The 20,796-nt window shown below is 30.2% G+C and overlaps 1 protein-coding gene across 6 annotated transcripts in view; it reads left to right on the top strand.

Moving 5' to 3' along the window:
* rho-5 (rhomboid-5) overlaps positions 1–20,684 on the top strand; it is a 319,932-nt gene extending 299,248 nt beyond the window's left edge. For 4 of the 6 annotated variants that reach the window (XM_074141082.1, XM_074141084.1, XM_074141086.1 and 1 more), the window contains 15 exons: positions 3,163–3,267; positions 4,217–4,292; positions 4,485–4,622; positions 6,600–6,719; positions 7,213–7,337; positions 8,244–8,399; positions 8,581–8,764; positions 9,247–9,321; positions 9,488–9,651; positions 10,456–10,498; positions 11,906–12,003; positions 12,186–12,441; positions 13,184–13,284; positions 14,781–14,934; positions 16,050–20,684. In XM_074141082.1, coding sequence (XP_073997183.1) covers positions 3,163–3,267; positions 4,217–4,292; positions 4,485–4,622; positions 6,600–6,719; positions 7,213–7,337; positions 8,244–8,399; positions 8,581–8,764; positions 9,247–9,321; positions 9,488–9,651; positions 10,456–10,498; positions 11,906–12,003; positions 12,186–12,441; positions 13,184–13,284; positions 14,781–14,934; positions 16,050–16,481 — 2,227 coding nt within the window. In that variant the 3' untranslated portion in view covers positions 16,482–20,684. The remainder of the gene's footprint in view (positions 1–3,162; positions 3,268–4,216; positions 4,293–4,484; positions 4,623–6,599; positions 6,720–7,212; positions 7,338–8,243; positions 8,400–8,580; positions 8,765–9,246; positions 9,322–9,487; positions 9,652–10,455; positions 10,499–11,905; positions 12,004–12,185; positions 12,442–13,183; positions 13,285–14,780; positions 14,935–16,049) is intronic. The other 2 variants (XM_074141083.1, XM_074141085.1) reach the window with 2 other exon arrangements.
* Positions 20,685–20,796: the final 112 nt, after the last annotated feature.

Genomic DNA, 20,796 nt, shown 5'->3' with positions numbered 1-20,796 from the left:
CGGATCAAGAGATACCAAATGGCAGTGAAAGGAGAAATCTGTTTAATTTCTCTTGTAAGGTCTGCAGAATTCTCATTTTCTCTCCTTCTTGCTGATAACATCGATATAGGGAACAACTGTAGACCAAATAATGAAGGTAGGATAGGAAAAGAGCTTGACCAGTAAGGGTCTAGCAGGATTCGCTGGTCTTTGAGAGTTGGAGGAGTTGAACATAGGACAGATTTTGGAGCCTTCAAATAAATTTACCGTCATCAACCAGCGCTTGCCCCTGAGTGGAATTATTCCAACGATTCACATTAGAGTACGGAGTTAATCCAAAATGGCTTCAGAAATAAATTATTTATTATTCAATTGCCACAAAATTTTTGTCGTTTAATGGTGGTAATCTTTAATAAGTGTTAGGTAAATTTATTAGAAATATAAAAAGCTATGGCTGAACCAAGTGCTTTGACACTTAAATTTAAGATATTTCAAAAAAAAATTAGTTAATCGATTTGTGCAGTGATTGGCTCATTTAGGAGTAGGAAGTAGTGGAGAGGGGGCACCTTTGAACACTTTCAATTTCTCGCCAGACATTTATGATTGGTAATTTTCTCCATATTTTGTGGTAGACCTGCTGTATTATCGATAGAGTTTCCCTTCCGTTTTCATTGTTTGTAAAGTCCAGAATTGAGGAATGTTATATTTTGTAAGGTGGAAGTAAAATTTTTGTTGCAGCTTTGGGAAGTGTATTGTGAAGATTGTAGTGGGCAAGGTGTAAGTATTGTTAGTCCCATAATGCCATTTGGAATTCGTATTTTTAAACCTAGTATTTACAGAAGTCTATTTGCTCGCAAAAAAATGTTAGATATTATATTTTCTTTTATGGAAGGAGAGGAGGCACATTTCAACATCTCAGTTAAAATGTGCCCTACCGACCTGCAAGTTTGTGACTTTTTTTTTTTGTTTAATCGCAGAGAAGGGGAAAGTGGTCCGAAGCTACATTAAGAAGCGCAACAAACCGAATATTTTGTTCAAACTTCCCTAAACCCATCACACTTCGGATACCACATCCCGAACTGATTCATTCTTAAGCTTTGAACCAGATTTCAGTGGTTTAAAAGAGAAAGTAATGTAGTAGTCGAGAGAAATAACTGATAGAAGGTAGATTCAGAGTAAAGTAATATCATTTCATTCTATTTTATATTGTGTTCAAAGCTACCCCACCAGTGGGGCAGATATTAACATTTGACACAAAATTTTTAAATTCAAAAAAATATAGATATGTATGTAAAGTACCGACTGTTTATTGATATAGATCTGTTTAGAAGACTTGAAAGTTGTAGAAAACAAAATAGAAAGGTTCAATAATACGATTCTGTGCACTCTGCAACAGAAAATGTAAATTCTGTTTAAATGTGCCCCCCTCTCCACTATATATCAGAAATTATAAACAGTAATTTACATAATAATTACATATTTGTAAAGAAAATCTCATTTTGTAATTATTAGTCACGATAGGGAAAGAAATATAATTGTGTTAATAATGTGAGAGTCATATTTAACGAGAAGTGAGTTATTAAGTATTTACACGGCTAATTATGTAATGAGCTTTTCTTACACATTAATATTAATTAATACTAATTAAAGGTAATCCTTAATATTACATCCTCACCTCTGAATTTACTCAACCGCCTCTCCCAGCTCTCAATGGTTTGTGAGACTGTCAGCCAGATACCACCTAGTTGGATTCATACGCGTCTGTTGTAATAGTTATTTATTTAACAAGTGCGGAAAGTAGTACTTTTCCTCACACGAGGCAGGGTTTGCACGCACGAGCGAGCGAGCGAGGCGAGTGCAAGTGCAAATTGCGGAGTTTGAGGAAAATACTTTACACTCGAGTTAAATATTATATTTTTTCTGCAACCATTAGGGTTATTAACTAAAAAAAAACTAAACAGGAATCACTAGAATCCATTTTAAATTTCTGTAAGGTAACACTATAACCTTTTTAACTGTTATAATTAAAAATATCTAATTATTTATTAAAATATTATTTTTATTTCTATATTCCTTTCAATTTTTATTTTATTTTTTTAATATTCGTATTTTAATTATTTAGTTACATTAAATAAGCTTATTAAATTTTTACAGAAAATATTTAATAACAAAACTTCTTATATCAAGGAAGCACAATAAAGTTTTTCCACTCACTAGTGAGGAAAGTGACACTAATGGGAATTTTTCTCCACTAGTGTGGGAAGTTGGGCATTACACAGCTGATTTTAATTGAGTAATGAGAACATTCCTACATGGTTGCAGAAAAAATGTATTTTTTTCTTCTTTTTGTAGTCCAACTAACATTTTCACTGATATCTGTTTTTACATTTTTCGATTCACCATTCGAATCTGAGCTTCACTGCTTTACAAAGAGATTGAGCGGCTCAAATCCTTTGTTAACATTTTATTAAACACCCTTCTTCACAAAGTACATCTCAAAGAAAATTCTTCTTTAATAAGAAGCAATTTACTGAAGCTCTCGAAAGTTTCCTTCTCCTTAAATTAATGTTTCTTCTCTGTTTCTTAGAAAACATTTCGGTTTAATTGTTTCCTGTTTTAGGCCTCCTTTTGTAATCATCTTCATACAATTACGGCTAAAGTTTTACTAACATAAAATATCATGTGCGAATCGATTATCAAAAGAATTCAAATCCAATTTCCAAAACATAGCTTTACCCAAGTTGCCTTCACCGCCTCTAACTTTTATTGAAATATGGGCTTCTGGTTTGGACATCTTTTTTTTCCGTTATCCGCCATCAAAATTTTGTTTCCTCCTACTCTAAACTAATTTTTCTACAATATTTACTCATCTGAACTTCGTGATGGTTGGTTCTTTGTTCCTGAAGAAGATCCCACCACTCTTTTGGTCTATCCATCGCCATTTATATAGTTTTCTTGTTGTAATAAGGTAATATGCATGTTTATTAAAGACTTTTTCCTCCAAAAAATAAACCCACCAATGTACTTTTTTATCTTTGAATTTAAAGTTGCCAAAAACTAAATACTTTAAAAACGTATTTGCTTTTAAACTTATCTTTTTTCCCCTCAGAAAGAACTTTTAATTATATTTCATATTATTCTGATTATGGCTTGGTCTTAAATTAAAATTTGTGTTTAACTTAGGGCTTTGAAGAAAAATGCTGCACAATTCTTTGGCGTAGATGAAGCAACAGAAGAAAAAGAAAAACATATCTGGCTTGGGAGACGTAAAAGACTTGCAAGCAGAAGGTAATTATCAAGTAAAGCGTAAAAAATTAAACTTATCAAACAATTAACAATCACAATTACTATAGTTCAAATCTTCATTCGTCAGAAATCTAATCGGTAACGATACCTATTTAGCTTTAAGAAGTCAGCAATTTGTTGCCAAAATTTTTATTATAAAAAATAAATAAAAATATGTATCTCAATCTTTCACGTTCATTGTTACCAAAAATTGGTAAATCATTACAAACATAAACAGAATATCCTAAGGCTTTGTATTTTTTAACTTTCAAAGAATCAAGTATAGATATTCTTTATGGAATTACAATTCTGATTCTTAACAATCCTGATTATGTGACCACAATCACCACAATCTAATGCCACAAAGAGCTTATATAATACATTCTAAATAAGGTTAAAGCTTCTATATCTAAGCTGAAGCTATTTCTTGCCACTATTCTTGTCTATCCTCTTTGCTCAGAGGTCTTAAGTCACAAAATATTGTTAGGTTCTTTTCTCATCTGCCCTGAAATAAACCTACAATTTCCAATTTCGAGGATAAAGGTTTCGTGGCTTTCCAGTTCTCACTGTGAGCGGTTCCTAAAGATACGTTTTTTCACATTATCCAGTAAATTAAGGAGCCTCATTCTGATTTAGTTCTGTCTTTAGCAAATTTTCATAATTAAAGGTTGAATAATGAAAGCAATAGGATTAAATTGAATTCAGAGGAAAGAGTATCATGTATACACATGAAATCTAAAGAGTGACTCCAATTTAAGTATATTTCCTAATTGGTTTGTTTATACATACTGCAACACGTGAATCACATGATGTGATTCATATTTCACTTTGTATACCTTGGCAATAACAGTAATGAAACCTGCTGGAAACATAACAAAGATTTTTTTTTAGAGCACACCCTAGTTTTTGATGATATTACACGCTAAGCTAATGAAGTCTCTTTTGTTTAAAGATGTGGAGAACTGAAGCCAGAGTATCGAGACACACCAAGTTCTTCTGGGCCTTATCAGATGCATTCTACTGTACAGGTAGGCAATATTTTTATCTACTTTTATTGGTACACTTCTATTGCCAATCAGTTAATTGTGTCTTGATATTCAATGTTCATTTTGAATGTATTAATAAACAGAAGTAAGATTTATTGTCTGCATAATTGACTGCTTTTCAAACCAATTGCTTAATTATATAATTCAAATTTAAGATAATCTTTATAATTTCAGGGATTACAGCCAGATATCCTTCCATCTATGGCTGCCAGGGACGAGACAGACTCAAGGTGGCATCAAGAAATGGCAAATGTCAGACAAAAACCTTCAGTAGCTAGTATGACTTTTAAAGGTGTAGCGTTCATAGCCGCTGTAAGTCTCAAAATTTAAGATTTTCTATTTAATGATCTAAAACAAATTTTAAAAAAACAACATTTCAATTTTTTTATTGAAATTCACAACTGCAACGACTGTTGCAACAAGCAAATGTGATATAAGATAACTATGGGTGCGTTCCACTAAGCGTTCACAACGATCAAAATCGTTCCACACGACGACCGCGGTTATACTGATCGTGGCGAAAACGTCACTAATGACGTCATTATTTTCGCTCACGCGAAGCTCACAACGCCTCACCTAAAGAGCTGGTCGAAGTGGGCGTTCAGAAATTTGGCGCAATTTTTTAAAAGAAAAGATGGCTACCAAAAAAATTATATCATGTAAATGCAAGTATTATCTCATGTAAATAATTGAATGTGTTTCTCGAAAGTCTAAAAAAAAAAATAATAAAATGAAAAATTACTTATCCTTTACATAGTAAATCACTGAATGACGACCAATTACACTTTGATAGTTAATAATATGTGGCCTAAGTTTTCGCTTTTTCACTATTGCGATTTTGTAAAATTGCATTCCACTCTTCATCGGAACTAGATGAAGAACTTTCTAAAGCATTATTACGTTGCATTAATAAATATTCTACTGTTGCCACAAAAGACATTTTAATTTTATTTAAACGTAAATTTTATAAATACTCCACGAAAATGTAATATAAAAATTGAATTATACATATTTTTTTTAATATAAGTCAACTTTACCAATAATTAATGAAGTTTATTATAACTGCTTATGAACGGGGTTAAAATTAAAAAACAACCTCTTCAAGCTTCTGACTTATTTTAGACGTCGCCATTTGTGATGTTTACATGAACGGTTAAAACGCCCCATAGTCCATTCCACTTGATTTAATTATAACGTTCGCAAGCAAGTGGAATGGACAAAACGGCGGTCGTGAGCGTGATCGTTGTGAACGCTTAGTGGAACGCACCCTATATCATGAATATGGATAGGAGAAGGCACCCAGTGCTTATTTCAGTTTAAAAGTTTATTTTATTAAATATAAATACCTAAACTGAAATTTAAACATAATGACAGTTAAGTTTATTTTTCAATGAATAAGATGGAATGAGAAATTAAGATAATTGGCATGTTGTTAGAACTTCATAAATCAGAAAATTCTGATTGAATGTCAAAATATGATCATAACATGATTACCCAGAATTCAACTCAGAAATAAGATCTTCGAATTAGTTGTTTAAAATGCAATAGCGAAGCAAGGAATTAATGGTAAATGGATACCAGGAAACAGTGCGTGGAAATGAGTAGTTAAATTTTCTTCAAAATACTCGTACAGTCTTGGGCACAGGCAATGATTTATAAGAATTCACAATCAAAATTGTGATCGGTATAACTTTCATGAAAACTTTGAATTTCAAAAGTTACAATTACTTCTTACCAATATTATACAGTTTGTAAAACCATACTTTACCCAGAAATGACACATTAAGGAGATGATCTTCATCGTTACCCCAAAACTGCCGTTAAAAATCATTTTCCTGCGGAATGATTGAAATAAAAGTTTTATTATGTGTGTGTAATTTACGTTCTAAATTTAGAGAAAATTGTGAAGAAAAATTTCTTGAAAATATCGAAAACTGATAAATTCCATTCAGCTTCTAATGTTGAAGATTTTTTTTTTTTAACTTAGAATGGTGGCCACAGTTCTAACCTCGTTAAAAGTAAATACTAAGTGCACAAACTAGATTAAGTGAAGTGTCTCTCCATCCTCTCTATCAGAAATGCGCTGGAAAAATGATTCCAATAAAAGTCGAGTTCTACATGTCTACACAGAATATGTAAAGTTAAAAAAAACAAAAATTCATTTTTAGTGTGAAATTTTCCTTCTTTCATTTAATAATATTTCAATTAAGTACAATAATTTTTTCAAATTCTCTCCAAGTTAAGTAATATCTCTGTAATTTTTTAACTGTTTTATGAACATCGTTACAGGCACTGAATAAACATAGGTCTCGTGATTCTTTGGCAAGAAGAAGGAAATCTACCAGAAGCTATTCTCCTTCTACTGTTGGTGGTGCTTCACCTCAACCACATTCACCCTTAGATGACGAGGTACAATTTCAGCTTTTGGTATTAAGAAATATCAACTATAATAATAATACATTATCAAGTCCGAAGAGGTTTCCTATTAAGTATCAAAAAATAAAAAATATCAAGGTGAAAAAGATTACAGATTACAAGATTATAAAATAAAAAATGTCTAAACTTATGTTCCACGCATATTACTGTAACACTGAAGTAGGAGAGACCTTAGCTTATAGTGTACTTAAAAAAGTACGAATTTAAAGGATTAAATTGCGTGTGGCTCTCAAACAGATTCATTACTATCAGGATTTTCATGCAAGAAAATATGTGATAAACAAAATGTTTGTTTAGTTTAATAAGTACGAATGGTCTTTTGCTAGAACCGAAATGCCTCTATTATAAATTTTACTTTCATAAGCGACAAGGAAGCAGGGTTTTTAGGCAAAATAAAAATTGTTTTTTTTTTTTAAATTAATTTATATTTTTATTGATCAACATACCTTTTATTTTGTTTTGCAAGGTATTCTTTGATAGAAGTAGCGGTAATGAAACGGTAATTGTTCCACCAGCCCCTCCGCCAGCAGATTTTACGGATAGCAATTCCGAACTGTTGGGACCACATACTCAGGAAAGGACAAGAGAAAGGTAAATATCTTGTTATAATAGAAGTGTTATCAGGCACTTTTTTTTTTATTGTAGTGAATTTTTTACTGGCTAATATTTTTTTCATGTTATTCTGACAGAAATCAAAACAAAATCTCTCTTAGGGAAGGGATTAGCTGAGTGGTTAGCGAGCTGGACTCCCACGCGGAGGTCCCGGGTTCGAATCCAGCTGCTGACCCTTAGATTTTCTCTTCCTAGGAGCTTCTTACAGCTCACTGTCCGGTGATGGACAGTGTTGTCTGTAACGAGCGAACACTGTCCGGAGGCCGGCAGTGCACTGAAAAAAGCTCCGGGCGCCAATAACCATAGATGTTGACGCGCCTTAAATCATAAAAAAAAAAAAAAATCTCTCTTCTCTGAGTATCCAAGATCTAGATTGACTAACAATAGAAAATAGACAGCCCATTCTCGGCTGGCAAATGTTTTGTAGAGAAGTTGAATCATGATAATTCGCTCCTTACCTGAGACAATTATTAGTCAAAACATTTCGAGGAGGGATTCAGTCACAATTTAGAAAAACCACGTCTTTTTTGATTCTTTGACCAGGCAAAATTTAGGAGATGTTCATTCATCTCTTGCACAGAATTATAGAGTTTGCTATTTATTGCAATACTGTAAACGGCAAGCTGCAAAACTGAACATGTTAAATTAAAAGATGAATTCTATCATCTATCTGTGGGGGATGAAATTGTCACAATTTAATTTTTATCTCAATAAGAATATTTCAATGTATGAAAAGAAAATCAGGTTATCTAATCAGGTTACTGCCAGGTTACCTAATTCGTTCCAAAAATGTTTCACTTCCAAACTCTTTCATTATTTTAGATATTAGTTTTTGTAGTATTCTTGATTAATTAATATTACATTATTTGAAATTATTTGTTTTAGGCACGGCTCATGGAAACGCGCAGCAGGTGAGGGCAAGAGGGAAGGTTCTGTAACTCAAATCGGATTGAGTAGGATCTCTTCAGTAGACCTAGATAGAGCGCACGATAATTCAGATCGCCGGCAATTTGGTCAAGGAATTATACATAGGTTGTTCGGGTAAAATATCATTTCATTTGTAATAAAAGAAATAATTACTTTAAATTTAATTATATTCTGTACGAAAATGACATGTAATATCTCTTATAAATTAAAATTCATTAATTAAATATTCAATTCATTTAACCTTTTACCACCTGTTGCTATCATCATTAATTTACTATGATGATATGTCGTACAGGAGATCATTAAAACGGTCTGTAATGAGCAGAGAACCTGTTAAAGAAGTTCTAGAAGATTTGGAGGACCATAGACCATTTTTCACCTATTGGCTGTCGACAGTACAGATTTTAATTTTAGTGATTTCTCTTGTGTCTTACGGCTTCGGGCCGTTCGGAATGGATCTTAATCATCAATCAGGACTAGTAAGTAATATAATTATAAAATATAAACATTGCTTAACGCTAACACCAATTTCTTTTGAAATACCAACTTTATTAAGTACTAGCTGTTCATTATTTTAGGTGACTGATTCATAGTTTCTATAGGATGAAAAAATATAAATGATATACATATCTAAGACAGAAAACCGTTTAAATTTCAAAACAGACACGAACAATTTAAACAACATATACGCAAACTTACTAAGAAATACTTGACAATTGGTAACACTGACTTCCACACAACCTAACACATATCACACACAGACCGATCACACTCAATCCATGAACAGACAAGACAGAAGACACACCAACCCTGTAATGTAAAATATTACTTTGTAAACTAGCCCTGAAGATGACCCTAGGTCGAAAGCTCGGCAGAATAAATGTATCACGACTGAAAACTGGCATTTTTTCATCCTATTCATTAAGTACATTTTAATTGTAATTCTTTTCTTTTTGAATAGGTGTTGGTAACAAGTTTATCACTGCAGCAGGTTGATTATACGGAACCTGCAAATTTTTGGATTGGCCCTAGAGCAGTAAGTGTATTTATTTTGAAAAATACTTAAATTAACAATGTTTTGTGTTTTTTTTTCCTTGATTTCCAAATTTATATGGTGCTCATCAACTTCTTATAATACAACTTGAATCTGTAAGGTTTACTAAAAATGATTAGTTATCACTAAATATAGTTTCTTATTACAGGCGGATTTAATACATTTAGGCGCAAAATTTGCTCCTTGTATGAGAAGGGATGCAAAAATAATGAAGGAAATTGAAAAAGGGAGAGAAAAAGAAAGAGAAACTGCTTGTTGTATTCGTAATGATGACTCGGGATGTGTCCAATCTTCTAAAAGTGATTGCTCTGTAAGTTTTGGATAATTTCAATAATTTTAGATTTTCTCCATTGAAGCTTCTAATTTTTTTTTTTTATGTAGAATAAATTTTAGATCAATTATTATAACTATGTGAAAAATTTCAAAAAAAAAAGTTAAATTACTTAACATCTAAAAATAATTTTATTTTAAAAAATGCGAGGCAATTTGTCAATTTTGTAATATTTAAACTCGAAATTAATTGTCAGACTTTTGTTTAAGAGTTGCAAATACAGTTGGCTTAATGTAGACAAATTGGGTGAAACTTTTTATTTTTAATGTAAATCACATTTTATTATGAAAATACTGAATTTTTTTTTAAAATTAATTTTATTCTCTAGAAATAAATCCATGTGGAAGGTATAGCTACTTGTGTGTAAATACAAACTTTCCATTTATTGATAGAATATTCGTTTAATTGAAATATATTTAATTATTTCTCTGAGTTCCACATACTTGATTGGTTGCTGAATAATCTTAATTAAATGAAGCGTACATGCATTGAAGCGCGAAATTAAATTCTACGTTTTTAAGTTTATTTAATTGAGAGTTGAAACACAACTATCTCTAACAAACTTAAATAAATGCTTACAGATATAAGTAGATACCCTAGTAAATGGTAGTTGGACGTTAAGCCCCGCCTGAAAAAATAGGCGATTACTCTACTATAAGTAGATACAATAAACACATTAAAATTTTACTCATATTCATCTCTGATTAAACAAGTTACAAATTTTAAAGGGATTATAATCAATACTGTATGTTCTATTATATTTTGTTATTTCTTATGCAATTGGTCTCAACTCGGAGCCATCTATCGCGTGGACTTACTCCTAACCAGGTAATTTAATGATTTTAGTAGGCTGCAGAAAATTAATTTTTGCGTTTTTTTCTCAGTTTGTGTTTGGTAATAATTCTTTTAATTTTTTTTTTCAATTTGAAATAATTTTGCATGTATATATTTTGTAGCAACTTTTAATTTGTGTATGTTATTTCTTTAAAAAAAACTAATTTCGCAATTTGTTGAACATTGGGAGTGAGTTTTATTCGGTTGATGTTCGAAAATGGCAAAACGTTAAACAATAGTTGCTAAAAACGACATTATACTTGAAGCAGTTTATTGAAAGAAAACTTCTCGTTACAAGTATATATTTATATGGCTTGCGAATGTCCATATTGTGAATTTGCAGATTGAAAGTAAAACTTAAACAAATTGTGTGTTGAACTTTTTTTTTCATCCTGTATCCTTAAATCATTAAATTTCGTTTTCTAGAATTAATTTCTACTAAGGAAGCGGAAATATTCCCTTCGAACAAATTTGTTTGCTCATATTTGTTGATTTTAAAGATTTGGTAGAAAGGGTAAAGCATTTTAATTTTTTGTTTTATAAAACCAAATGTACCATTTCTTCCAGGAACATATATATTTTTTTTTTAATGCTATAACTTTTCTTTGTTAATTTATTATAACTTTTGAAGAAGATAAGCAATCATCGGTGATCAGTGTTCAAAATACTATTTGGGATTTCCCCAAATTAAAGGATTCTGGCGCCAAGGCTTCTGATTATGACGCTTTAAATTAAAAATAATTATTTAAAAAGTACAATACGTCTTTAAGCATAGAAATATGGCAAATACTTTTAAAGTATAACTCGTTTCAAGTATTTTCTGATTAAATAGGTCAAAATTTAAGTAACAACTTAGTTAGTCTTTAATTATTGTTCAAATAATAAAAAAAGTAAAAGCTATTTTCGTTATACGAATTTTAACCACTTGATAGAGATAGCACTTACTCAAAATATTAGGTTTGTACTCACTGAATTTTTATTTTTAGTATAGTTAGTGCTCACAAATCTCTAACAACGATCAAATTTTAAATGAAAATCGGACTAGACATTAAAATGTGAAAACACCTAACTACTAAACTATAGTAGGTGCACTTATTTTATTTACAGTCTTATCAAAAATAATAGTTTTGAAAATAGTTTTAAATTGATAGTTTACTAATAAATGCGACTCTGAATCCGCCCCTATATACAGCTTGTTATTATTATTATTATTTTTATTTGATTCATTAATTTGTGATTTCTCTAATTTAAGCCATATTTATAAGTTATGTATCTTTTTTTTTTAATTGAATAAAGACTTCTTTCTTCTTCATAGCCTGTTCACTTATGAATATATATATTTGTACATGTACATGTACAAATGTAGATATTTATTTTATATAACTATTTTTGTCCGATTAGGATACAATATCAACATGGAAGAAATGGTCCCATAATGAACAACGGCCTGGATCTGGAGGAGGGAGGATTTCAGGTTCAGTCTGTGGTCTTGATCCAAAGTAAGCCAAACTGTTTTCGATTAATAAAATAATAGAATCAAATTCTTATTTCCTAAAACATTTTTCACAGAACTTATTGCTTTTATAAGAATTATTATTTATCCACCAAAACAAAATACTGATGTTTGATATATTTTCTAAATTGCACTCTAAAATTATTATTATTTTCTATGACTTGGCAGGTATTGCGAAGCACCAGCATCTGTAGCACCATATGAATGGCCAGATGATATTACAAAATGGCCCATATGCCGTAAAACTTCTTCCCCAGTGCAAAGAGCTCGTCCTAAAGACAAGCTAGCTGCCGAGCATATGGTTTGTGAAGTGATTGGACATCCATGCTGCATTGGTATACACGCCACCTGTAGCATTACCACCAAAGAATATTGCGATTTTGTAAATGGTCACTTTCATGATGAAGCCTCGCTTTGCTCTCAGGTAAATATTATTATTTTGTTATTTTACAAAAATGGCTCTACAAAAATTATTAGTAACGAGATAATAGCAACAGCATTTTAAGAATCCAATTTTATTTTAAAGTACAAATCGTGTAAAAAAAAGTTTCGTAAGTAAAATTTTGCCGTAATAATTATTGAATCGTTCAGTTTATCTCAGTCTGGAAATATAATTGTCAATAATTAATAAATATCGGAAGAAGGTTTAATGTGAGTACATTTTTCGCTTTGTATATAGATTAAAAGTTTCACTTGTATAATCTATCTAGTTTAGAATTATATTTAAATAAAGACGTTGTATTTCAAGGCAAATATCGAAAAAAGTACTTCAAACAGTAATAATAAAAAAACAAAGTATTATTTAAGTAGCTTGTAAAACAGCTGAAGCGTAAAAGGAAAATAAGAATATTTAGATAAGTTGCTCTGTCGCTGTTATAGTCATCCAGCTCTGTCTTCCTCCGTTAAAAACTCTATTTCTTCCTGAAACAGACTCACTTTCAGCCATTAATTCGTAAAACAAAGTCGAAAATACTTTCGATTAATACAGTTGATAGCAATACTTTCCTTAACTAGTCGTAAGAAAGTAAAAGCATAAGAATTCCGAGCTAAATATAACTATGTTCACTGTATAATACTATGGATATATGTTTATATGTTCAAGATAGATCCTATTGCTAAGTTATTTTTCTTACATGTTTATTTTACAAATATTGTTTACATTCCAGGTGTCGTGCCTTGATAATGTATGTGGGATGCTCCCATTCTTTAATTCAGAAGTGCCTGATCAGTTTTACAGGCTTCTTACATCTCTATTTTTGCATGCAGGGTAAGTACCTTTTCTTTTAACGTCTAAAAGATTAAATTGTTTTCAGCAAAATATTAAAATTAAATAATAATAATAATAATAACATAATTGAATATTAATCTTCCTTCTTAAGAACTTAGGGCTTCCACAGCGAAATAGATCCACTCATAGCCAGTTGTGCTCTCCACTATTGACTCACTAAGTACTCTGCCTCCTTAATTATTAAATAGAACACAACATAGTACTTCTATCACTGTGGAGTAAAACTTTTTACGATGACGTAACATTGTACAGGGCTTGTTGAGGAAATTTGATGGCATTTTTTTTTGTTTAAAATTTTATTTTTTGTTATATAATAAGAAATGGTTTTGTGGCTCTTGGGACATTCTATGGTACAGATGATGCTACCAGGAAACCAAAAAAGAATCTTTCAACATGGTGTTGTTCATTTATGGTTGGGTAATAGTGATTGGTAAAGAAATATGTGGAGAGGTTGGCTAAATTGCTCAGTAAGTAGTTTTAACTCTAATAATTGTTTTCATTTGCCAATGTTTAGAAGAACTTGCCTAATTTGCGAACTTTTTGCCCCCCAAAAATAAGACGATGATTCTTTTAGAAATGAGTGCTTTTAGTACATGGTCTGTACTTGTGAATGTGTGACAGAATATCTCAACACAAAAAGTCGAACTGGATATTTTTGTTTAGATACTTCAACCATCTAATATTATGGTTTTAACCAAAATTCATTAACTTTATTGAATTGATTTGTCGTTTTTGTTGAAAAAACGCTTTAAAAATTCTGTTTGGAATTAAATTATTTTAATACTTGCAAATATAATAATTTCCTCTAAAGGCCATTACCGTGTAATGTTCATGTCTATCTTCTGCAGTTACATCTCGCACTAGAGACACTTCCAAGAATTTAGTTAGCGTATAACTGGCCCTTATAAAGGATGCACAGTTAGACTCTGCTTGTGTATACAGCAGTTACACTTTTAAATCTGAGATTCTACCAGTTCTTTTAACAATAAACTGTACTGTTATGGAGTTTTGTAGAAACTATTCTGAAGTTGGAATTTATAAAATCTTTCGAAATCAATTGCTCTAGTAAACAATTTCGAATAAAAGTGATAGACGTATTTATTTGCTTATAACAAAATAGTTAAAAATAATTTTCTGAAGAAATATACCATATAAAAATAATAAGCTTAATTGACCTCGACCATTATAGTTTTCAATTATATTGTATAGTAATGTTTATAATTATATGGATTATAATGTTTCTTCAAAAATTTATCAAACATATACGAACTCTTTACGATGAAAACACATTTTTTTTGAAGATTTATAATTGTAAACTTCCGCTTATACCTGTAATAGGAAATAAAACTAGCAAAATAATATTTAAGTTAAACCGTATACATAGTTCGAATTCTTTACATTCTAGAGTTAATGACTAATCGTATTCTGAAGTGTACAGTAATTTAGCATAATATCTGAGTTTTTTCTTGTTACAGTATTTTTCATTTGGCGATATCACTTGTAATACAGTGGTTTGTAATGAGAGACGTTGAGAAGTTGACAGGAACCTTGAGGCTGATCATTCTCTATTTAGGATCAGGTGTTGCAGGCAATCTTGCCTCCGCTATTTTTGTTCCTTACCGAGCTGATGTAAGTATGATTTCTTTCTTATAAAATTTAACAGTTTCCTGAAATAATTGGAGTAATATGATAAAAAAAAAATTGGTAATTTCCTGTAGCATAAAAATCAGTTAATCGGGTTGGTAAGCAGTGACAATACTATCTAATTTCAATACATCTTTTAGAAATAAATATAGTTTTATTAATAACCAGTACAACATTGTTTATATTGCGAAGCAAAATCTATAAGTTACTAAGTTGGTATTGGTGAATTTGTTTACTATTAAACTCCGAATGTAGTGTTAAGGAAAGCATTCAATATAACGCCAATTTCCTACAAAACAAGTGCCTGTATTTCAAAATTTAAGTAATTTGATCTGTTTATAAATCAGCAACCTTAATTCGAAAGAAAAGAATGTTCGTCAAAGTATTTTTTAACCTATTCACGAGTACCATTCATCAGGATTTTGTTGACATTTAAAACCACAGAATTACATGTGAATGGGCTTTTAAGTTTGATTTTATAAATTTAATGTAATATTATAGTAAAATTAAATCAAATTAAGAAGTTTGAAGAATATACCTTTATACTATCGTTATCAATGTCAAAAAAAATGTCTGCTGTCATTCTCTAACAAATATGAACCATCCTCTCTTACCTTGGTGTGTTTATGGATATGGTGAGTTCGAAATTAAGGGATGGAGAAAATATGATTAAAAGAACATTCTTATCAAGTGCTTGACCAGTTTTGCTGCATTTTGTTGTTTGTGCCAGGCAAAAGCTGCTAAGAAAATTTCGGCTTAATATTTCCGAGAAAATAACCTCCATTTTAGTCAAAATTAAATGTAATTAAAAATAACAAAATTATAAATAACTATACAACTAATGATCATCATTTTAATGAATGTCTGTAATTGTACTCCTACATTTTGTATTTCTTACAGTCATATTTCATCCGAAACTAAGCTGCACTAGATGCAGACATTGTCCATATTTAATGATTTTCCTGCATTTTATATTCTTCATTTAATTTTGAATTCCAGAATACATTCACTGGTATATGCAGTCAGATTAGAATAAACTAAATTTGTATTTCAGTAAAATCTTTATGTAGCATTCTAATTTTTGTTTTAACTAATTTCAGGTTGGTCCAGCTGGGGCGAATTCCGGCTTACTTGCCTGCCTAATAGTTGAAATACTTAATATGTGGCCGATGTTACAACACCCATATTATGCCCTTTTTAAGCACTTACTAATTGCCGTACTTCTTTTTATCATTGGTCTACTGCCTTGGTTTGATAATTTTTCTTCATTCTTTGGATTTATATTTGGCTTTCTCCTCTCCTATGCAATCCTGCCATATATATCAGTTGGAGAATATGAACGCCAGAAGAAGATCTTTCTAATCTGGGTCTGCCTCATCACAACAGTGTTTCTATTTCTTCTTCTAGTTATCTTTTTCTACATAATCCCCGTCTATGACTGTGAAATATGTGGCTATTTCAACTGCCTTCCTTTGACGAGGGATTTCTGCTCTACGCAGAACATCAACTTCAAGCGTAACGATGGGGTATGACACAAGGAGACTAGGCGTAGGAGCAGGGCAGTCAATATCGTACCCACACAATATTTTAGATTCCTACATGCCGTTGTAATTTAATAAAAATAAAAATAAAAAAACTTTTTAACTGTGATCGGACACTTAAATTTTTTTAATTGTACAACTTGTAAAATATATATATATTATATATAAAGAAAAAAAAAATCGATTTTTTTTAGGCTAAGGCATGGCGTTATTTTTTCCACCGGGGGCAAATTGCGGTCTTTCAAGAAAAACACAGTCTTATACTTATAAATATATTAACATTCCAGTTCTTTTTTTTTTCTTCTTCGTATTCTTTTGGTCCCCTGACGGAAAAAGCAGTTTTTTAACCCTACTTATAAGACTGGCAGTTTGAGACTTGTATATACACCCAGATATAAATATATATATATATATAAACATAATAAATTTCAAAATGACATCAAAAAGTGAACAGTTAGTTTATAATGGGGTCGTTTTGGAAGTGAAAGTAGTGGTATGTAAATATTTAGGAGACATATTGGTTGTCATCAGTGTGCATTCTTCCTCTTTGGAAACTTCAAGTATAAATATATATACATATATAAATATATAAATATACATTTAAAAAAAAAAGGTAATATATATTATATATATTATATATATTATACAAAAAAAAAAAAAATTGTTCTATAGTGTTTTCTCACCACGAAGGCTTGAGACTTTTAAATATCGGTGTACAAGGTATTAAAGTGGTTCCGGGAATGGCGCAAGTGCTGGTTTTCAAACTTGTTTTTCTTATTATTTCATAAAGTGCGTACTAATCATAATTTTAAAAAATAAACACAAAAAAGTTTGTTTATTTCTATTATTTATTTATATTTATTTATTTAAAATATTACCTTTATTTAATAATATGCAGATTCTCCAATTCATGTATATGCCCGAGCAATTTACAAATTGCACAAACATATAACTGAGTGCACGCATACACAGAAATGAAATTATTTTTTATGTATTTTATAAAATACAATTTCTGTATTTCTTATATATATATATATTAAAAAAAAAATTCAATCATTTTGTAAAAATATACATATATATACATTTGAATACAATTTCTTTTTTTTATGTTTTTTGCTTCCAATGTTTGTGTAATTTTGAACAAAATAAAAAATTCCAGAATTTACTGTAAATTATGAGCTCATGATAGAATATTAAAATATTTTAAATTTCATCAGATGGTTGGAATTAAAGAATTTTTATTTTCCATTAGTAAAATTTGTCAATTGAACAGATTATCGCATTAGATTATATCTCTTTATAAATAAAATGAGTAAAAGTACACCTTGCAAGAATTTATTAATTAGATACTTTCTTTTATTCAAACAAAAAAAATAAATAAATAAATAAAAGCTTTATCCGAACTATAAAATATTCCGTTACTCTAGCTATTGAAGACTAGGCTCGTAAAAAACTTTCCTAAATTTATATATTACATCTAAGAGATTGGTTAATTGGAGGATGTCACAGTAGATTCTTGTGGGTGGTGAATTATCTTTAGCTCATACCCTCCTTTTCTTTTAATTTTTATTCATCTTCATATAGAGACATAAGCATGTGAAAAATAAATTAAAACAAATTTGTCATCTTTAGAAATAACTGTATCTTTGGAAAAAAGTGGCTTGTTAAGACCACAGGGTTGGATTCTTATTTAATATTTTGTTTTAATATAAGGTGCGTCAATATTTGACTCATTGAGGTTATTGGCGCACAAAGCCTTTTTAAATGCTCAATCGGCCTTCGCACGGTTCTCTCATTACAGACAACATTACGCAACACCAAACATTGAACTTGAAAAGGCAGGCGGCTGGGTTCGAACCTGTGATCTCCGTGTGCTCTGAGATAATCTCTTTCCTTCCGTCACAGTCATTGCACGCATGTTCCCCCCCCCCCCATTTTTGAGAGGTTTTGGATTTCATTAATCATCAGACTCTGATTTATCAGTTTGGAATAGAGATTTTGATTTACACTTTAATAATATTCATGTCACTCGCTTATTAAACCTATATAGCAGTGATCAAAACATTGTATACGGAAGAGAAATTTTCTACACAAAACAGATATATCAGCTTTAGAAGATATTTGAATTAGGACAAAAAACGTTTAAAAAAATGTCATTCCTTCTTTTTTGATTCATGGATTTGAAATATACGAAATTTACTTAAAATCCTCACATTCTACTTAAATTTTTTTACATTTGAAAAAATATTTTTTACTCATACTTTTTCAAAAACTCGGCTAGATGAGGTACTATTTTGTTCACAGACATTGTTCTGCATCCCAAACGAATGAAGTAAGCAAAGTTTTGCTATTTTGCGCAAAACATCCAAATAATTGCTTAATACTGGAAGACATTGTTAAAAAGACTAGTTTTAAAATTAAACGGAATTTAATCAACTATCTTGTTCACAAAAAGTGCTGGATTATCAGTATTTTAACCAGAATTACATCTGTAAAATAAAACCTCGTAAATAGACCACTCTGCAATTAATCATTGTACTCTTTTGTGGAATACAGGCACCTAACCTAACCAAAGGAGGCCTTTATTTTCATGGGCCCAAGAAGCTTACCAGAATAAAATCTCATCTGCAGTATTTTGATAATTATTTTGTACATGTGCAAATATATTTTAGTTTTTATTCCTAGTATTGGTAAAATTTCATTTTGTTAATAAACTGGTAAAATACATGATTTTCTAGCTTTTACTTATGGATAATAAATACTCTTTATACCAATTATCAATGTTTTGGGATTCACTAAATCTAAAATGAGCCAAAAAGGAGTTAAATAAATAATCAATCTGTCTATATGGATATACTTGTTTAAAAAACCGCAACCATAATCTGAATTTTATTCACTTCATTTCCCTAACATGTAAAGAATTGGATACTCCCAATTTTTGCTTTTGTCATATTAATCAAAACTTTTATTTCATACTAATATGTAAATATTATTGTATTTATTTAATCTCACATTTTTCAAAGAATTGTTTTTCCTATTGTACATATTTTCAAAATTTTATAAACGTACATATTCCCGTAATTATTGTAAGTGGCTGGAAGTACACATGCCATTCCCTTACTGTTTTTCCATCAAAATGAAATCTTCCTTATAATGAGTTTGTTACCATGAGAATTGCAACAGATTTAAACATTTTTATTGTTTAACAAATTAAAATATATTCCCTAGTTAAGTATTTTATTAGAGGAGTACACATAGCTTATTTCATTTAAAAGTTAAATAAAACCAAGAATAAGTAAATAAATTCAACAGATACCACTTACGTGTTAATTTTGATGTTATTACATTTTATATTCTTTCTCATAAAACTTCTATTAGACTATTTTAGTAATAAATATTACATATTTAAACAAAGACAAATAAAAAGTACTTAAAAAAAATGTGTATGTATGATTCGGGCTATATTGAAGTGTTTATACATTCATTGTAGTTTTTACTATTGTACTAATTAAACAGGTGCAATTTCCCATCACAAGTTGCATGTACATATAAATTGGATACATTGATTGCAACAATTTTATTTTTTGGTTGTGTGTGATTGCTCAAAGAAAATAAATAAATAAATGGTTAGTTAACAACAAACAATCGGGAAAAAAGGTGATAATTGAACCAAAATGTAATTATTTAAGTGCAAGCACAATATATGTATGTAACATGTTTTATATCTACCTGCTGAATTTATTAATAACACATAATAGGTTACTTATTGTAAACTTAAGTCTAGTTGTGCTCTTCTTAATGTAAGTAAATGTTTTGTTGTCTGGTTAAAAGAAAAAATTATATTGTTTGAAAGTTTATTTATTTGCGTACATCCACTTTTATTGTACCATTGTTGCAATCAATGGCGATTATATTGCACAGATTCTTTTTTGTAGTTATGATGGATTGAGAGCAAGATTGCCAAAAAAGGAAGGTGTTGCATGAGTGCAATTTTTAATGCTGGCCTACGTTGCGTAACAAAAAAAAAAAAATAATAATAATAACACAAAACTGTCTCGAAGAATGTAGCAATTTTAATCGTCTTTTCAAAACAAAACAAAAAAAACACCTTATGTATAATTTTTTTTTCTTTTGTAAAATTTATGGAAAGACCAAAGCCTTATTATTGAAATATATCCATTGTAACTTAATGTATTCATTTGTAAATGTCTAACCCTGGATTTTTAATTGATATTGCTTTAAGGATAGAAATATTTATGAAATAGTTCTATATTTATGTGTTGGTGATCTTTTGATCCATGTGCTG

The sequence above is a fragment of the Rhodnius prolixus genome, unplaced genomic scaffold, assembly GCF_049639745.1.
Source record: "Rhodnius prolixus isolate KJV_2025 unplaced genomic scaffold, Rpr scaffold_6, whole genome shotgun sequence".
NCBI classification, from domain to species: Eukaryota; Metazoa; Arthropoda; class Insecta; order Hemiptera; family Reduviidae; genus Rhodnius; species Rhodnius prolixus.
The sequence above is the reverse complement of the archived record's forward strand: the minus strand, read 5'-3'. Positions and strand labels throughout refer to the sequence as shown.